General features: G+C 48.9%; 1 protein-coding gene across 8 annotated transcripts in view; it reads right to left on the bottom strand.

The window, feature by feature from the left end:
• Positions 1-10,779, bottom strand: part of ZNF384 (zinc finger protein 384) — a 47,408-nt gene extending 36,629 nt beyond the window's left edge. For 5 of the 8 annotated variants that reach the window (XM_048503263.1, XM_048503264.1, XM_048503265.1 and 2 more), the window contains exons 1-4: positions 10,455-10,779; positions 7,041-7,111; positions 6,715-6,955; positions 5,723-6,053 (exon numbers count right to left, since the gene is read on the bottom strand). In XM_048503263.1, the coding sequence (XP_048359220.1) occupies positions 5,723-6,053; positions 6,715-6,955; positions 7,041-7,111; positions 10,455-10,707 (896 nt within the window). In that variant the 5' untranslated portion in view covers positions 10,708-10,779. Of the gene's footprint in view, positions 1-5,722; positions 6,054-6,714; positions 6,956-7,040; positions 7,112-8,689; positions 8,749-10,454 lie in introns of all 8 variants that reach the window. The other 3 variants (XM_048503268.1, XM_048503270.1, XM_048503269.1) reach the window with 3 other exon arrangements.
• Between the last annotated feature and the right edge of the window lie 4,219 nt (positions 10,780-14,998).

Raw genomic sequence — 14,998 nt, 5'->3', positions numbered from 1 at the left:
TCCAGAGACTGCCCTGATGATACCACCCAAGTTTGGTGATGTTTGGTTCAGGGGCAGCAAAGTTATGGACGCCCAAATGGAATGCCCCCATCCTCATTGTTTTCAATGGGATCTAACAGGGAGATAGCTACCCATCGAGGGACCATAACTTTGGTTTCCCTAACTTCACCAAACCTGGGTGGCATCATAGGAATAGTTAACAGATGATAACCTGAAATTTTGGTGTCACTAGCTTTAAAAATATATCCCAGGCACCCCAAGAAATTTGCCCAAGATTCTTTGTTTTGCAGTGACTTTGCTCCATTGTAGCTAATGAGGAATTTCTGAGGCAGGCTGCACATTTTTTGAAGATAGAGGTGCCAGACTTTCAAGGTGACTCCAAGAGGCCTTGAGTAATAGCATCCAATCTTGGTGAGCTTTGCTTCTGGGTGGGGGGGGGGGAGGCGAGTTGAGAGAGTTCTGAGAGAGCCCGCAGGCTTTCATGTGCAGGAGCAGGGAAACAAAATAAGCCTTTGGGGGCCCATAAAATTGAACCCCCAGAAGCAAAGGTCTCCAAACCTGGATGCTATTACCAGGAGGCCTTCCTAGAGCCACCCTGAAAGTCTGGTGCCTCTATCTTCAAAAATGTGCAGCCTGCCTACACACTCAGAAATTCCCCATTGGCTACAATGGAGCAAAGTCACTGCCAAAGAATCTTGGGCAAATTTCTTGGGGTGCCTGGAAGGGGTGTATTTCTTTAAAGCTAGTGACACCAAAATTTCCGGGTATCATCTGGTAAATATTCTTAGGATGCCACCCAAATTTGGTGAAGTTATGTTCAGGGAAACCAAAGTTATGGTCCCTCAAATGGGTAGACCCCATCTCCTGTTAGCTTCCATTGAAAACAATGGGGATGGGGCACCCCATTTGGGGGTCCATAACTTTGCACCCCCTAAACCAAACATCACCAAATTTGGGTGGTATCATCAGGACAGTATCTGGATGATACCCTGAAATTTTGGTGCCGATAGCCTTAAAATGCGCCCCCTGCAGGCCGGAACGTGAAAAAACACTTAAAAAATTTAAAAACACACAAACGACCCTGAAATGTTGGCGCCCCCCCACGTGACCAAATGGGGGGCGCCCGGGGACATAGGGTACCCCCTGTCCCTAGGCAGGAACGCCACTGCTCATAGCTGAATCCTCTACTGCTGCTATGTAGTTCAGGATACATGGAGCTGACTTTCTCGTCCCTAATTCTTTTCTGAGAACGAATTTGGTTGCACTCCTCCATTGATCACTCATTTCATTATGAACACATCATGAACACACTGTGTGTCTGGATACCTGACATGGATCCCAAGCAGAAGTTCAATGTTTCCCTAACAACCCACTACACCTCTCTACTAACAAGAGGGTGGAAGATCACCAGTTAGCCAGTTATAGGGGGGCTATGCCTGGCAATACAGCCCATCCCTTCCCTCCAGGGAGGCTGCAAGGTTAAGAAACCATAGCATTGCTCTACTGGAGCAGCAGTGGCGTGTACTCTAATTTGAAGGAACAGGGTTTGATTCCCCGGTCTGCCACTTGAGCTGTGGAGGCTTATCTGGGGAATTCAGATTGGACTGTGCACTCCAACACATGCCACCTGGGTGACCTTGAGCTAGTTACAGTTCTTCTGAGCTTTCTCAGCCCCACCTACCTCACAGGGTATTTGTTGTGAGGAGGGAAGGGAAAGGAGTTTGTAAGCCCCTTTGAGTCTCCTATAGGAGAGAAAGAGAGGGGGTATAAATCCAACTCTTCTTCTTTCCATTGATCTCTAAGCCCATGAGAAAAAGATACATGAACAGCAGCAGGAGGCACTGGGGCTGAAGTGGGACCAAGTGAAGCAAGATATTCCATGAGCTGTTATGTGTTCTTAGGATCCAGGCAACACATCTGCACCCCCGAAATAAGGAAGATATCTCAACCATGCCTGCCTGCCTGAATCCTCACTCTGTGGTTGTCTAAGGGCCGGGGAGGAGCGGAGGAGGCTGGCCAAATTAGTTCAGGGCATGCTATGTTGTGCAAGGCCTGCCTGCTAAGCTAACACAGCATCGGCTTTCCTAACGGCTCTGCTTCCCACAATGCCAGAGAGGGAACGGACTCAAATAGAAGGTGGCCTTTTTTAAAGACAGGCCTGCTGGAATACACCACGTCCAGTTCTAAAACGAGTGGAAAAGCTCACCTGAGTGGGATATCTGGGGTTTGTGTCCTCTTCCTGAATTAACCAGTTTCAAGCTCCTGTGTCTTTCCACAGACAAAAGATATAAGCACAGAAGAGGTAGCCAGCAGGACTCTCTGAACCTACGGTTGTTATTCTTTTGTTCTAGTGTATCAAACCCTTCTGCCAGGTTTGATTAGTCAATGGCATTCACACCTATTGGCTTGAACTAACGTCTCAGGATCAGCCAGTCTTCAGAACATCAATAATGGGTGTGGGTGGAAGAAAAACTACTTGTATAAGGAAAGTTACAGAGAAGAGATTGTGGCTCAGTGGCAGAGCATCTACTTGACATACAGAAGGTCCCAGGTTCAGTTCTCGGGGTATCAAGTTTAGATGGTGATCAGACAGTAAGGGATGGGACAGCCTCTGCCTAAGACCCTGAGGAGCTGCTTCCAGCCTGTGTGGACAGTATGGATGGAGACGTTCCACTAGGCATTCAGTTGAGGCCTCTCGTGCATCCTGAAGCCATCACCAGCCACCCCAATACAATACCATCTTGTGTGATCTCCCTCCTAAACCCACTTACACCTAGACGTTTTAATAAGGGTCCATGTTCCTGAACTGGGCCAGAGGGGTTTTTATAGGTTTAAATGTTTGCCATTTTAGATTTTGTTTTATCGATTACTGGTATAGTATTAGTATATTTTTAACCACGTTGCATGCCGCCCTGAGCCTGCCATTGTTGGGGTAGGGCAGGATCAAAACTGAATAAATAAATACTAATCTTGACAGACCAAAGGTCTGATTCAGCGTAAGGCAGCTTCGCGTGAAAAAAATCTCACACGCATCTTTGCTATTAAAAAAGGTTTAAAGTCTGAGCGCTCGCTAGGTTAGACCAAGTGCAAAAGGAAAAGGTCAGCTGATAAATTCCAAGAAGTCTTCAAGGCTGCCTATTGGCTACAATACAAGGCTGCCTATTGGCTACAAGGCCTTACCTCTGCTGGGTAATGATCTGAGTTGTGCCTTAAAGACGAGAAGCAGCCTCTGAGATTCCCACCCCATCCCACCCCCCCACAAATGTACAGCTTTGCTGGATATCACAGGTCTAGATAAACACCAATATTGGGAAAGATTTTCAATTGTCCTCCTGTACTGCAAAACATTCCCAGAAGGCCACAAAACAGCAAACCAGAATGGCAGCTCCAGGCGAATGGGTAGCACCCACCCCATGAACTCGGCAGAACCAAAAACCTCTTCAGGACAGTGACCACAGAACTTGCTTGAATCCACTCACTAGAACAGGATAAGGCAAACTCATATCCAGATACAGGACAAACTAGACTTGCACCATAAAGGACAACTCCGCACAGGCCAAAAACTGTGTCCCGGGTACGGTTAAAACACTGTTCACTTTCTGGGCTGAGTTCACATGGTGGTTGCCGCTTACTCCAAAACGCAGGCGAGAGCACCGTTCTACTCCCCCACCCACCGCCGATCATCCAAGGCGGGAAAACACTTTTTTTGAATACACTCAATCAGTGAGGTTTTTCAAAATCAGTGTTTTGCACCTGGTGCCAAGTGAACAGTACCGGATCGAAGGCGCCACTTTTAGGCATGTTCTGTTTTTTAAAAACTTAACTTCTCACTCTGCGCAGCTCCGCAGGGATGAGGAGTCATGCCCACGCTGCCCTCCGACCCCCAAGGAGTCGCCATGGCAGCAGGGTGTGTCTCCTCGTCCCTGCTGAGCTGCACAGGGCGAGAAGGTAAATTTTTTAAAAAACAGGATGCCCGCCTCTGTAGGGCTGCAGCAACTTCGGCACCCCCCACACAAAAGTGTGTGAACAATCCTGGGGCTCCACTGGGGTCATTTACCCCAGTATGCAGCCGATTCCCCGGCCCATGCGGAAAGGGCCAAAGACAACAAACTCAAGGAAATTGGTTGATCTGTTCAGCAGATAATAAAGCTCACAAGAGTTAAGCTGAAGAAAATTCTAAAACACAACAGTTGCCAAAAGCATTGCCTTGCATGCCCAAGCCTCTCAGCCAGGTCACAGAGTACAACTGGACACAGCGGTCACCATTTGCGAGACACAGACACATGATGGTACAATCAGATCTATAGCCCTGTTATGTCAGTACATGGCAACTGCAAGCAGCCAAAGATACAGAATCCGCTGCTGGACAATAACGGAATGATTATCTGGTCTCTGCTCTGTCAACCTAATTCCTAGCAGCCACACAGCTAAAGATACCCTTGCCACGTGATGGCCTCCATCCTTCTCCACAGGAAACAAAAATGAAAGCAGGAACAATTAATGCAGAAACACCAATTGACGCAGGAACAAAATCTGGTTGAGCAACTGGTTGACAAGCAGATCAGCATCCAGTACTAGAAAATCCTACACATGGAGCAGTTCCAGAGCAATCATCATCCACAACTGGTGATGTCAAATTGCACCCAATTCACAGCAACCCTGTAGGGTTTTCAAGGCAAGAGACAAGCTGAGGCAGTTTGCCATTGCCTGCCCCTCTGTAGCAATCCTGAGCTCCCTTGATGGTCTCCCATCCAAGTACTAACTAGGACTGACCCTGCTTAGATTCCAAGGTTTGATAAAATCAGGCTCAACTGATTGGTAAGGTGCCACTGAGGGGCCCGCTGGAAAGAATGAGTTGCTCCCTAAAACTCTCGACATCTGGCATCAGCATGCCCACCAACTGAGCTTGAACTCATGTTACCTTGCACAGTACTTCAATCCTGCGTCCTTCTGCAGATATGAAGCCCAGCCCAAGACACTGCAGTATTTTTCTGTGTCCTTCATCCACCTATAGCTCAACTACATGCTACTGTTGTGCGCCCGGGGCGCCCTCCGTTGGTCCCCTCCTCGTCCCTCCTGGTCTTTATCCTTTTCCAGCTTCACTCTCCCACATGCTCTCCCTCCTTCCCTCCTCCTCATTCTTCCTTCCCAGCTTCCCGGGCTTTTCCCCTTTTATCCCTTCCTGGGCCACCTGAGGGGTTGAAAACCCCGCCCCTGTTCCCCCGCGCCCACTTCCGGCTCTCTCCTTCGGCCCAACCGGGCTCAGCTGCCTAGTTTCCTCCAGATCGCCCCACCTCCTGCAGACGCATCGACAGAGCTCCCCGGGGCTTCATTCCTCCGTCAAAGGAACAACGCGCCTCGCTCTGCCGCCGGAGCCGCCACCCGTCACCGCTCCCGGGGAAAGCACGGAGCGTCCAACGAGCCCGTCGTCGACCACCTGACAGGCCTCGTCCCCGGCGCTCCGCGTTGCCGGGGCCCCGCCTGCCAGCCGTGGGTCGGGGCGCGAGTCCGGGGAGGGGGCTACCCAGCGCGCTAACCCGGACAGCTACCTTCTGGCCCACCCCATGTTCAAAACAGAGCCAAAGATGCCCAATTAACCAGAACACCGCACAGTTTAACAAAACTATTCCCTGGCAGAGCAAAACAAAAACTAGCTCTCCATATGCATGAACAATGGAAGAGAACAGTGACAGCTACAATTAAAGAAGAGTTCAGGACCCACCTGTACGTCTTCCCATCTTTGTGCTGGTCGTCATCATCCTCATTTGACAGCACAAAAGGATCGCTCATCTCTGGCAAGCCAGACTCCTGCAGCCGCTTCTTTTTCCGACCTCGGGGTGCTTTGGGAGTGATGCCTCCAGTGCCGCTTGCTGGCCCTCCCTCAGAAAGGGCGCCGGCCCCCTTTTTGGAAAGATCCGGGATGACCTGGAGGGCAGCCTGGGAACCGGGTGGAAGGGCTGAGACAATCATGGGTGCCGAGATGGGGAAGGTTTGTATGGAAGAGGCTGTGGTCACCAACGAACCAGAGGGAGAAGTGATCACCAGACCAGGGCCTGCAGCGAGAGAAGAGAGGAAGGTCAGCCACAATGCTCCACAAGAACTTCCTCATCCCTGAGAGAAGCAGAGGTTGGACTTGAAAATTCAAGGAACAGAGAATGCTCAAATCCATTAATTCCTAGAGCCAAGACTGAAATATCCCAAACTAGATAATAAATAGCTAACAGGTTTGCCGTTATTCAAAAGCATTCAGGTCATGTTTTGTTGGTACTCTCTCCCTTTACATCACTTGAGACATACTGTTTGATGACCTTGCTTGGAATGAGCATATTATATAGCATGATGTTGTGATGAAAAACCAGCATAGTGTAGAGCACTGGACTCTAATTTGGAGAACCAGGTTTAATTCCCCAGTCCTCCATATGAGCAGTGGATTCTAATCTGAAGGACTGAATTTGTCACCCTACACATGAAGCCTGCTGGGTGACCTTGGCCCCTCACAGTTCTCTCAGAACTTTCTCAGCCTCACCTACCTCATGAGGTTTCTGCTGTGGGGAGAGGAAGGGAAAGTGTTTGAAAGCCCCTTTGAGACTCCTTAAGGTTGAGAAAAGTGGGGTATGAATTCCTCTTCTTCCAACACCTTTTTGCAAGGATTCAGCAACCCCTCCAAACACCCCTCTATTGATGCTTCCTTCTACACTCTCTAGAGCATCTCACCTGTTGTCATGAGCCCAGTAGACTGTACAGGCACCACAGTGATGTTTTGTGTCACAGGTGCTTGACTGTGCGGGGTAAGCTGTTCTGGCTTGGTGTCAGACTCCATAGAGATGCTGGTCGACAGGGCTGCAGAAGTGGGGACAGTCAACAGGGTGGGATAGTGAGGGGGAGCCAGACCACAGCTTTTTTCTGCCGGTAACAGTTGCTCCTTCATCTTGTTAATGAACATGCTGTTGTCAATCTGGAGCAAGAAGGGAAGAAAATGTATTTAGAACAGCGGTGGACCAGCTCTGCAGAAAATGTATTAAAAATGAGACTTTCCTTACCTGTCCAGAGACCGTGGGCACCGCAGGCCAGAAATACGGAGAGGAGTTGAAGTGAGATTCTTCCATTCTAGCTGGTGAGAGAAAGATACAAGGCTGATGTCAGAGAACTTTCATACTGCATTCTGAAGGGGCAGCCCCTTCTTTATTTTAAACCCAGTCTGAGTTCTACTGCTGAGATTCCCTTGGCCCGTAAAGCACATGGGGATTCTACAGATATGGGCCCTGATGTTCCAAACCTCTCCAAGCCCGGATCAGCCTCCAATCCCAATGTCCCTCTTCAGATGTCAGAGATAGGGTCTGCACACATAGTCCATCTTTACAGTAAGACCAGAAGAATACTGTGCAATTTGAACCCAAAGAAAACAAGAGTCTATGTGGGCTTCCTTACACTATCAAAGTATTAAAACAAAATGCAGGAGGGCGAACATAACAAGGTGGCAACAAATTACAAAAATCAGTACTTCCCTTGTTTTAAAAAAGGTTGCATCTTAATGCCTGCAGAAAAGCTGTAGGCATAATTGCAGGCTCTGTTCTCAAAGCACGGGAATATTCATGATCCTTGAAAAGAGACTTTGCAACACTGAGTTTGATTTGCTTCAGATCACTGTGAGGTAATGGGGCAAACCTGGCTGCCGGTTCAAATGACCAATCACCTGCCCAAACTCTGTTCAGTCCTAATTCTATAAAACATACAGCATAGTTTTGAATCCCTTGCACCATTTTCTTTTCCTGGAAAAACTTTCCCTTCTCGGTAGGTGGAAAGAGGATTCTTGGGCATCAAGTCCAGCCTCCCTATGTCTAATCATTCCAGGCAAGATCTCTAGAAAGTATGAGTAGAGACACACAAGCCCTAATTGTCTTCTTTAAAAATAACACGAATATATTTTATATTTAAGATCAGCTGTAAGAGGCAAAAATATCTTCCAAAATAATTCACACAGAAAGTGGAAGAGCACATTTCTGCACAGAAGAAATCTGGCAGAAAGAACAGTGGGAAAGCAAGTTTACAGATGTTGAGTGTTCAGGTTTCAGCTGATTGTGTAAACCTTTACAAAACGAAATGCAGACCTCAAAAATTACTGCATGTATCTTTTCTAATGTCACAATACCAGCACTAACCTCTTAAAGACCAAGAGAAAAAAAGTTGAAGAGTTTGGATTTATACCCCATCTTTCTCTCCCGGAAGGAGACTCAAGGCAGCTTACAAACTCCTTTCCCTTCCTCTCCCCACAACAGACACCTTGTGAGGTAGGTGGGGCTGAGAGAATTCCATAGAACTGTGACTAGCCCAAGGTCTCCCAGCCGGAATGTACAAGTACAAGAGCAAATCTGGTTCACCAGATAAATGCCTGCTGTTCAAGTGGAGGAGTGGGGAAACAAACCCAGTTCTCCAGATTATAGTCTACCTGCTCTTCAACACTACACCATGCCAGCTACCATCCTTTGCATTTTTCTCAGGAGTAAACCTCATTAGATGCAAGTAAACCTTAGATACAGGAGTAAACCTCATTAGATCCAAGAAAATAATCAAAGGATGGGAGTTGCACAAAGTGTAGAACCACTTTGTTGTGACTATGCATCTTCCTATAGGGGGAAAGAAAAAACTATCATCTCAATTATCAGACAAGGCAAATAAACCTCCTTCTCACCTCCAGCCTATTATCAAGCATGACCAGGGCAGCTTTAAACCTTCTTTTCACCGCCAAACCTATTATCAAGAGCAATCAGTGCAGCTTTAAAGCAAAACAACAAATAATCTTCACAGCCGAAATACATATGTACTGGCAAAAACAGATTGTTCACAAACTATCTGCAGAAGGAATACCATCATGCATGGACCACCTCCCATTTCATGGGGAAATAAATCTGCCATACTTTAAATGTAACAGCAGATGAAGATATGGAATAACAGCCAACAGCAAATATGCAAGAAAAGGTGAGAGAACACACATAGTCACTTATGTTTCCCCTCACTTATCCAAAACTGTTTCATTTCCTTAATTTCCCAGGCCCAACCATTACCACTCAGGAAAGGTCAGGTTTCTGACAGACTGTTAAGGACCAGTATAGAGAAACAGAAGATCTGTTAAGAAACAACTATCCTTTATTTTGCTGCTAGGGATGAAACAGACAAAACTTATTAAGATGAAGCATCTTCGTACCCAATAAATGCCACAATGAGGTATTGGGACAGAAGAGCACTTTCTAACTCACTGGGTTAATTTGTAACTTTCAAATGCCACTTGCCACTAGAGAGGTGCTTATTATTACAGTGAGATAGAAGTGGGCAATTCCCAAACATCAACCTACATAACCAGGAGAAAACTGGAACCCAAAGCTGGGGAAGTTTTAAAAAGGCAAACTCCAGAATAAAACTTGAAAAAAATCAATAATAAATAAACAATGCGGCACACTCCTACAACACAGATCATATGGGGATGAGTGACCGCTGAATCTTACATGTTTATCCAGCACCAGTAATTAAAAGCAGATCAAATCTCTTCCTCCCCTCCCTCAACAACCACAAGCAGGGAAGCACAATTGGAATAAAACACCAGCTCTTACTGAAAGAATGTATGTTTGTGGAGCTCCCACCTGCAGAATTATTCTCTCTCCCCATAGAACTTTGAGAACCTTTTTTTGGCGGGGTGTGTGTGTGTGCTAATCTCTCCATTCTAGGCAGTCATTCCTTCCATCTACCCAGGAAAAGTGAAAAACTACTTTGAGAAACTATACTTTAGAATAAAACAAAAAAGGATTTATTGGCTCTCCTTTGGGATCTCTAGCATAGCCTGTCACATCACCTGTCATGCTCAGAGTGACAGACGTGTCACGAATACAAACATAACAGAAGGTGGAGGTCATGGGATCTACCAGGTGAGTCCCCATTTCAAGTCTTGCTAAATCAGAACAGGAGCTTGCCTGCACCAGCATCCTCTTTCCAAAAACAGTCAACCAGCTGCTTCTGGAAAGGCCGCCACAAATTGTTGTTCTTTCCCTCCCCTGGGGGATCTGATATTCAGTAGCGTATTGCCTCTGAACATGAAGTTTACATTTAATTATCCTGGCGACAAGCCAACCAGAATGCAGCATTTCTGGGTGAAGGAGTCTGGCTCTTTTTCAGACCTAACGATCCCCTGGCCGTCAGCCTCTTCTTGTGGCAGAGTTCTGCAAGTTAGCCGCTGAGTGGGTGAAGAAGAAGTGATCCCACACAAAAAACATCCCGCCCGCCACCGCGTTGAGATGGGCACCTCCTCCCTTCAGAGGTGCCACATTTTAACCGTCGTGGGGGCAGAAAAAGCGGACAGGGGGAAGCCGAACCCCTTAGGTCCCCTCCCGCCCGGTCCAGCCCGAGAGCCCCCAGGGGCGCCCTCCCCCTCCCAGCTCCCGCCGCATCCCTTCGCTCGAACTGACCCCGCCCGCGGCCCCTCACTCTCCGCCCCGTCCGGGCTGAAGCGGGGAACAACGGCCGTGCCGACGCGGAGTCCAGCGGCGCGCGGGCCACGAGCTGCGAGGGGCCGCCGACGCCACCTCCTGCCGCTGCCGCTCCCCCAGACAGCCAGGCGGACAGTAGGCAGCCCTTGTCCTCTTCCGCTTCCGGGTGACCCCACCCCGGAAGGGACCCTTGCCGAAGACACCCGCTCATAGTCCCTCGCCCGCTGCCCATGCCCCGGCCCCGCCCGGCCTCGGAGACAGCCCCCCAGCTCCCGGCCCCAGTGGCCGCAACGACAGCCTCCTCCTCACCGGAAAAGGGAGCGAGGAGCCACTTCCGAGGTCAGTAGGCGGTGCCTCAGCTAACGCTTCCAGGGCGCGAGCCGAAGGAAGGCGGTCGTCACCGGAAGCCACGCGAGTGGCGGCCAGGACGGAGAGTTCGAAAGGCTGGAGAAGGCACGTGGAGAAGAGCGACGGTGTGCCGGAAGGGCCACAATTCGTAGGCGTCAATCGGAGATTGCGTGACTGCTGGGAAAGGCTGTTTCCTCCTGGTGTGGCTGCGTCTCCGTCTCTTCTAAAAACTCTCCTGATCAGCCTAGGCTGGATTTATTCCCGTCGCCTTTAGGAGGGGCCTTTCTCTCCCACCTTCCACATCTTTATAGAGATCTGGGCTGTGAGTCATTTATTCATTCCGGTCCTTGGCCAGAAATGTGCCCAAAATAATCAAAAGTGTTGGGATTTGGCAAGTGTCCGTCGCACAATTGAGTCAGGAAAGAGTTAAACAGAGGCGTAGCTAAGAACAACGGCACCTAGGGCAAAATCTGAGTTTTCTGCCCCCCACCTCCCATATGGGCGGTTGCCCTCCCCCATCACAACCAAACAATCTACTAGCAGCAAAACCCATTGCTGGGGAGATTCAGTGGGCCCTATAAAGGGGTAGAAGATGGACCTCCCCAGCAATGGGCTTTAGTGGGGCTGTAGCAGACCCCACCCCACCCTTACTCAAGATGTGACACTTACCTGGGTGTGCAACTGTGGCTCTGGGGTGGAACAGGTTGAAAAATGGCTTGAGGTAGGAAGGAAGATGAGGATAGGTGCATGGGAGGGGGACAGAGTGAGAGCTGGAGTGGAGGAGGGTGGAACAGCGGCTTGAGGTGGTGGGAGGGTTGAAAGGGCAGGCTTGGGGGGGCAGATTGTGAGAGGGTGGAATGAAAGGCTGCAGGTGGGGGAGGTCAGAAAGGTGAGGGTTCTGGTGGGGCACGGTGGCAAGGTGAGGCATGGGTGAGGGTTGAAAGGTAAGGCTTTGGGTGGTGGGGGTGGAAAGTGTGGCTAGGGGTGGGGTGTAGTTTTAGAGTATGAGGGTGGGTAGGGTTAGCAGGTTAGTGTCAAGGTAGGGCAGAGTGGCAAGGTGAGGGTTGAAAGGTAAGGCTTTGGGTGGTGGGAGGGTTGGAAGTTGTGGCTAAGGGAGGCTTTGGGTGGTGGGAGGGTTGGATATTGTGACTAAGGCGTCGGTAGGTGAGTATGAAAGTGGGGAGGGTTGGCAGGTTAGTATTGGGGTGGGGGAGAGGCAAGGGGAGGGGTGGGGGAGGGTTGGCAAGGTGAGGCTTGGGGCAGGGGAATGTTAGAAGGTAAGGCTTGGGGGAGGGTTGGAAGGGGCGACAAGGGGTGGGGGAGGATGGAAAGATTAGGATTTGGGTGGGGGAGGGTGGAAAGTGGCTGGGGGTTGGTAGGTGAGTATGAAGGTGGGGAGCGGTGGGATGGGGAGAGAGGCGAAGTGAGGGTAGGGGTTGGGGAAGGTTAGAAAATGAAGCTTGGGTGGGGGGGATGGGGGAAGCTGTAGGTTAGGGTAGGGGTGGCAGGGCCTGGGGTTCCTGGTGGGGTGGAGGGAGGGAAGTGCCCACAGAGCTGCTTCGCAGACCCAGGCTTCCTCACAGGGGTGGGGGGGAGATATGAAAGGGCCCACGGGCTTGCTGGGGGTGGGGAGGACTTGCGGGGAGGGCGTGCCTGGCAGGGCGGGACTCTCCAGGCAGTGGGGGCAGTGGGTGGAGAGCAGGGTCTGGCAGGGGGCAGGTGAGCTGAGGCTTCCCTCTTTCCTCACTTGCCACCTACTGCCGAGTGGGGCCGGGCTGTGCCGAACACCCCAAGCCGAGGAGGGCCACCCGGGAGGGGGGAAGGAGGAGGGGTGTGGAGGCGGTTTTCCGTCCCCCCATGTGACTGAACAGCGGCTATCCGGGGCATTTGTCCCCAGATGACCCTGTGGATGCTCCACTTCTGATGCTAAGTAGAGGTCACTGCTTAATGAGAAGGCCAACTGATTAGCTTAGTCTGCAATTGCTAGTAAGCCAGATAGCACATATGACCGAAGTTGTAAGTTAACTTGTTTCCTTTGTTTAAGAGTACTGTAAACCATGTGAGACCACATGTAGAATGTAGCGGTCTGTATGTAGTCTTGAACAGCATTAGCTAGCAGGCTGCTGGCTAGATGCAACTGATAGAAAGCATTTATCTTTTGTAACTTTTCCTGTTATCAAAGCTAGTAAAGTTTTTCTTTTTTATAATAGCAACTGAGACTCTGTCTTGTTTATTTTGAAGCTCTGCTAAATAAGCACATATTTCCAATAAAAAGGCTTTGCAAATACCATTTCTGAATTACAAAAATACTAGTTACAAAAAAACCCTTATGATATTACATTTAAAGCACGTTAAAATTCCTTCAAGATTCTGCTGCATAATACACTTTTTGGACGCTACGAATCAAGACAGAGTGAACTGTAAACTTTTGGCCCCGAGTCCGACTGCCCAGCAAGAAGAAAAGTGCCAATGTTTGCAAAACTAAATTAGTGGGATACCGTTGGAGATCCTGCGTGATGTGCAGTGGTTAGACCTCCAGATATGGATCTGGGTGGCCCGCATTGTGCCATGGAAACTTAGCTGATTGCACACTTTCAGCATTGCTTACTCCCTTCCCCCCAGGTTTGTTGTGATGATGAAAAGTGTAGATTTATATCCCACTTTTCTCCACAGAAAGGTGTGTCAGATCAGCTCAAGAAATCCTTCCCATCCTCACAATAGACATTGAGTAAGGCAGGTGGGGCTAACAGAGGCTCATTCCGCACATGCAGAATAATGCACTTTCAAACTGCTTTCAGTGCTCTTTGAAGCTGTGTGGAATGGCAAAATCCACTTGCAAACAGTTGTGAAAGTGGTTTGAAAATGCATTATTTTGCGTGTGTGGAAGGGGCCAGAGTTTCAGAGAGAACTGTGACTAGCCCAAAGTCATCCAGCCAGCTTCATGTGTACGAGTGGAGAAGCAAATCCAGTTCACTAGGTAAGAGTCCGCCACTCATGGGGAGGAGTGGGGAATCAAACCTGGTTCTCCAGATTCGCTGCTCTTAACCACTGAAGTACGCTGAGTCTCAGTGCAAGAGAATCATGCTTTGGGTTCCCACTGAAAACAAATGTTGGGTGTGAATGAATCAATATTAGGGCCCACCAGGAGGTTGCACCCTCTCCCTCCCAAGAACAGGGCATGACCAGACATATATCAAAGGACAGCTGAAGTGAGCTTCCTTTAGTGTTGCTTCCCAGCATAAGTATCCTAATAAGGTCAAGTTACTCAAAGATTGCAGATGCGAAGGGTGCTGTAACCAGGGTGCTGTAGGGTTTCTGGGCTGATTGGCTGTGTTCCACTAGCATTTTCTCCTGACATTTCGCCTGCATCTGTGGCTGGCATCTTCAGAGGATCTGAAGATCTGAAGCAGAGTTGCTATAACTGCCATCAGCCAGAGGTCCAAGGTTCACAATGCTGACTTCCTTCCAGGAGAAACACTAGCGCAAAAAGACAAAGTTTTGTACTGTTTCCTTTCTTTTTATTTATTTATTCAAATTAGAATCATAGAGTTGGAAGCGACCCCAAGGGCCATCACGTCCAACCCCCTGCAATGCAGGAATACACAAAGCACTCCTGACAGATGGCCATCCTGCCTCTCTTAAAAAACCTCCAAATAAAGAGACTCCACCACACTCCAAGATAGTGCATTCCACTGTCAAACAGCCCTTACTGTCAGGAAGTTTTTCCTGATGTTTAGGTGCAATCTCTTTTCCTTCACCTTAAACCCATTACTCCTGGTCCTAGTCTCAGGTATCCTGCCTGTTCCCAACAAATCAGGCTCAGAGCGACTTCCAACAATAACTGCAGAGCGTTAATACGTTAAAATTACAGGTTGAAACTAAAATTAAAATGTTGTACAATGTTATTGTTATTGCCCTGAGCCTGACTTGTTGGGAATAGGCAGGATACAAGTTGAATAAATAAATAAAAGGAATACAGTGCAAAACTAAGATTTATGGCTGTTGGGACCAATTTGTCTTCTTGTGAACCTGATGGCCGATCTATGTTAACTGGTGCAAGCCACTTTGGAAGACATATTTAATGGTCGCTATCAGTCCAATCCAGTGCGAACAGTGGCCAGGGACAGCCTCGCTTCTGCATCACCTCCAAAGAGATTTCACGTGGCTCAGGTAGG

Source organism: Sphaerodactylus townsendi, linkage group LG07 (assembly GCF_021028975.2).
Source record: "Sphaerodactylus townsendi isolate TG3544 linkage group LG07, MPM_Stown_v2.3, whole genome shotgun sequence".
In the NCBI taxonomy this organism is placed as follows: Eukaryota; Metazoa; Chordata; class Lepidosauria; order Squamata; family Sphaerodactylidae; genus Sphaerodactylus; species Sphaerodactylus townsendi.
This window is presented reverse-complemented; position numbering and strand designations above follow the sequence as displayed.